Source organism: Parus major, chromosome 2 (genome assembly GCF_001522545.3).
Source record: "Parus major isolate Abel chromosome 2, Parus_major1.1, whole genome shotgun sequence".
Classification (NCBI taxonomy): Eukaryota; Metazoa; Chordata; class Aves; order Passeriformes; family Paridae; genus Parus; species Parus major.
In genome coordinates, this window is record NC_031769.1 from 60103080 (window position 1) to 60107302 (window position 4223).

Sequence of the window (4223 nt, forward strand, 5' to 3'; positions counted from 1 at the left end):
AAGTAAGTGTACTGAGAACCAATGTTACTGAAAAACTGTATACAAAATAATCTGAGCTGTACAAGCTGAAGTAAGCAGAAGGCTACAAATATTAATAGGATAAACAAAGAAAATGGATGTAAATTTAAACCAATCCTTTGGAAGAAAAAAATGTTGCTTCTCTCTTTTTTAACACAATGGAAAAATTTGCCCAGTGCAGTAAAAATCCTATTGATAGCATTGTTACTGTCCCAAAAGTAGCTGAGAAACTCTGGATAATATGTTTGTGGCTTAATTTTACAAGAATATGTATTTTTCTCATCAAATTAGCTAAAATTGCAACAGCAGAGCTGGGGGAATACAATGCAGGCACCCACTCCCCACAGTTAAAGTCTCAGCTCAGCCTGTAAAATGCCTGTGCCTTTAAAGCATTTGCAGTGACAGGAGGCCTTGTGTTTGCAGATGCGTTAGCCACTTTTTGATTTGCTCTTTACGCAATTATTTTGATAAAGAAAGTGTTCATCTTGTTGACACTATCACTGTAGTCAATACCTAATGACCCCCACAGTTAATTTCCTTATAAATATTTAACTTAATAGAAGCCCTCCCTTGGGTTATAGTACTTTTGACACTTGTATAATCTGAAACAAATCCTCTTTTTTAGTCAAACAGACCATGTTACACACACAGTTGGCTAGCTATTTACAAAGCACCCAATTAAATCCTACTTAATTCTCCCACTCTGAAAATCCCATTTCACTAGTGTGCAGGCTACTGATCACACAAGATGAGGATCTTTCACTGAGCCTGGACACAAGCTTACAGCCAGCAAGACTTGACTGTACAAGAGCTTGCCGTAAAAATAATTCACCCATCAAATGCTATATACAGATAGTGAAGGGAATGTGCAAATTCAGAGGATTGAAGAAATAAGCTGAAGAATCACGGTTAAAGACAGGTAAATCTAGTTTAATGTTCACATGTAGTAGTTACACATCACAGAGATTAAACAGGATTTTAACTGTAACATAGCTGCAGTGAAATATAAGTAATTTTGTACTAGAAAAATAATCTTGACGCAGTTATCCGATTTTTGGTCTACGTAAGTTCATTTTAAGATGAATTTACATCACTGATCATAATGACTTTGCCCATGTGCCTTACTGCAGTTCGCTATTAATACTCTTTGGACGAAGAAAACAGCAACTGTTTTTGTTAATGGTTTGCCCTTTGGCTGCAAGCAGAGAATGGATTTCAGTTTTTAAGCAATTAATAAGCTGTAGGAACACAAATTTGCAATAAAACCTTTTGGTGCTAAATGAAATTCCCGAACAAATTTCTTGATCTAATTCAAGAGCGGATCTAAAAAAAAAAATAAAAATAGCTAATTAGAGATCTAAAGCATTGCCCCCGTAACGCAAAAAAAACCAAACTAATAGAATTTGTTTTTCTTGTCTCAGTAAAAAACACTACATCTTACTGCTACTTTTATAGAATGCACTAAAAACCCCTGTGCCTACATGACTAAAGTGTAGTCTCAAAATGTATAATACACTTACAAACATTTTAAGTTTAGATTGAGGAAAACACGTTGTATGGACTCCGAACAAGTTTATTTGCAATTAGACACCTCATGCAATCATGCAGGACCACTAGCTAAAGCTGCAACTTTCGAGTCTAAAGGACATTTGGGGACAAAAAAAAGTCCTAAACATTCAAGATATTTCCACATTAGCAGCTCCATACTCGAGCTGTGATTTTCTAAAGAGATATTCCCACAGATTAAAAAAAACATACACACCTTTATAATATTTACAAAAAAATATTTAATTAAAAATATTTTATAATTACAGTAGTCTATTAAAGCATATACTTTTCTCACACTTATAGAACATCTCTATATATACACAGTATGAAATGTCACTCATTTGTCTATACAATATGTAACATTCCTGCAGGGAGAAGAAAGTTCCCTGGGCCCCAATAAAATCCATCTATTTTAAACAATAGATGTCAAATATATCTACAAATGCTCTGGTAGATTAGTAAAGCTTCAAGATTCGGCTGCTCGGTCCCTTAAGAGTTACAAGGTTTCTAAAGTCTGGTTAGGCTCGGTCCTCTATCCCGGGGCAGAGTCGCAACTTTTCCCGCTGCCACCGTGGGACACGCCGCCGCTCACAGCTGGCCGGGAACGACGAGAAGAAACGGAGCCAGAGGGGGAAAGGACACGGGGAGCTGGGGAGGGGCGGGGGGGGGACCGCTACGGACGTGCAAAATGGTGAAAAGGCTTGGCTCTGCCGGGGTGAAGCATGGGAACTGCTCGGGGGGTTGGATGGCTCCTTCCTCCGGTGCGGCGGGGCAGGGCCGGGCCCCCCCGCCGCCGCCCGCCCCCCGCGTTGCCTCTGCGCGGCGCGGCGCCGCCGCACACCTGTGGGAGAGGAATGAATAGAGGGGGTGTGTGAACCGCTGCGCTCCAGACCGACTGGCGCCACCAACAAAACACAAGACATGCTTGATCAACAACCCAAAACAAACCAGGTCAAACAACAACCGCAGCTCCCAGGCTGGGCCAGGCGGAGGGAGGGATGCGCTCGGGGGGGGGGGGAATGTTTGGGGGGGGGGGGGGGGAACCCCAACCACCCCGTAATTAGGGAAAATAAAACAACCACCCCGTAATTAAAAATAAAACCCCAAAGCCGCCTGCAAGTATTTCTCGCCAGGCTCCGGTCCCCCTTCAGCAGGCTTCCCGCAGGATGCGGCGCGGCCCCGCCGAGCCAGGGCGCTGCGCCGCGGAGGGCTGCGCTCCCCCCGCCCGCGGCCCCGCGCCCGCCCGGCACTCACCTGGGGAGCGGCGGTCAGCGGCAGAGGATGCTGTCCCCCGGCTTGTTAACAGAGCCTGCCTGCGCAGCAAACCAAACACGGCAAATTAACAACCGGGCAGAAACGACACGGAGACCCCCCGCCACTGCCCAGATCCCCTCCTCCGCCACGCACCCAGGCGCTACCATAGCCCCCCTCGGGAGCGCTCAGGGAACCCCCCCAGGGGGACCGAGCCAAGGGAGTCACGGCAGCGCTGCGGCAAGCCCGGGGGCGCGGGGTGCCGGGGCACGCCGCTTCCCGCGCCGCCACCGGGGGTCCCGTACCAGGGAGTCGCTCCCCGATTCCCGCCCCTCCAAAGCGCGCTGCGTTCCATGTGCACAGCCCCCACAGCCCCTCGCACTCGCTACACGGCGCGGAGGCTGGGAAGCGCAGGAACAGCGCGCCTGCTCCCGTGTGTGCAAACACGCCGGCTACAGGTACTCTCTCGAGAGCTGTAATTACACGGCGCACACCGTGCGGCTGCCTGCCCGCACCGAGGGGATGCGGACACCCACCGCGCACCGCCGAGACGTTCCTGCGCCCGTCCGCCCCGTCCCCTTCGGGAGCTACGGCTTCCCGGCAGAGCCACGGGGTCGAGAACGGCAGAACATCACCGGGGCGCTCCCACGGCGGCCGGCGCTGACCACCGCACCACACCGCTCTGCTCCGCGTCCCGTTCCCCGCGCTCGTGTGCCACGCACCTCTTACCGGGTCAGTGTTAAGGGCAGTCAGCGGGGTCCTGGGGGTGCCCGCGGGACAGCTGCCTGGGTGCAGAGCGGGCGGCGGCGGCTGCTGCCGGAGCAGCGCGGGGTGCGTCTCCAGAGCCAGCTGCAGGTCGAGGATATAGTCGATGACGTGCTGCAGGATCTCCACTTTGCTGACCCTCTTGTTGGGTGGGATGGTGGGCACCAGCTTCCTCAGCCGGCTGTAACAGTCATTCATATCGCACTGCAGGCACAGCGCCGCCGGCTCCTCGCCCGACGGCGGGCCCCCCTTGCAGCCGCTGTGCTCGGCCAGGCACCGCAGGGCCGGGTGCCCCCCGCCGCCGCCCGCCACGCCGGGCTGCGCCTTGCGACCGGGGTGCCGGACGGGGCTCACGGCTTTCATGCTGCCGCAAGGAGGGAGGGAAACCTCCCTCTCCACCACCGCCGCCTGCTGCCGCCGCTGCGACCTCGGGAAGCCGAGCACGCACCGCCCGCAACGGGAGCGGAGCGCGGCCGCAGCGCCTCGATGGCGTTAACGGCGGCCGCCTCGGGGATGTGGCAAGAGGCGCTCGCAGAGCCGCGCGACAGCAGCGGCACCGCGAAACTCCCCGGTCCGAAAAAGCCGATTTTTTTCCTTAAAATGCAGAGCTCGTGCCCCGCAGCCGCCCAGCCACGAGCACG

At 52.4% G+C, this 4223-nt stretch overlaps 1 protein-coding gene across 2 annotated transcripts; it reads right to left on the minus strand.

Moving 5' to 3' along the window:
- Positions 1 to 927: 927 nt before the first annotated feature.
- ID4 (inhibitor of DNA binding 4, HLH protein) lies at positions 928 to 4217 on the minus strand. 2 transcript variants are annotated; one of them, XM_015649839.1, is made up of 3 exons: positions 3547 to 4217; positions 2821 to 2879; positions 928 to 2407 (listed from the first exon to the last, which is right to left on the minus strand). In XM_015649839.1, exons 1-2 carry the CDS (start codon positions 3943 to 3945, stop codon positions 2835 to 2837), a joined length of 444 nt encoding a protein of 147 aa, XP_015505325.1. In that variant the 5' UTR covers positions 3946 to 4217; the 3' UTR covers positions 928 to 2407; positions 2821 to 2834. The 2 variants fall into 2 exon arrangements, with proteins under 2 accessions (XP_015505325.1, XP_015505334.1); XM_015649848.1 differs by having other exon boundaries at positions 3540 to 4217.
- Between the last annotated feature and the right edge of the window lie 6 nt (positions 4218 to 4223).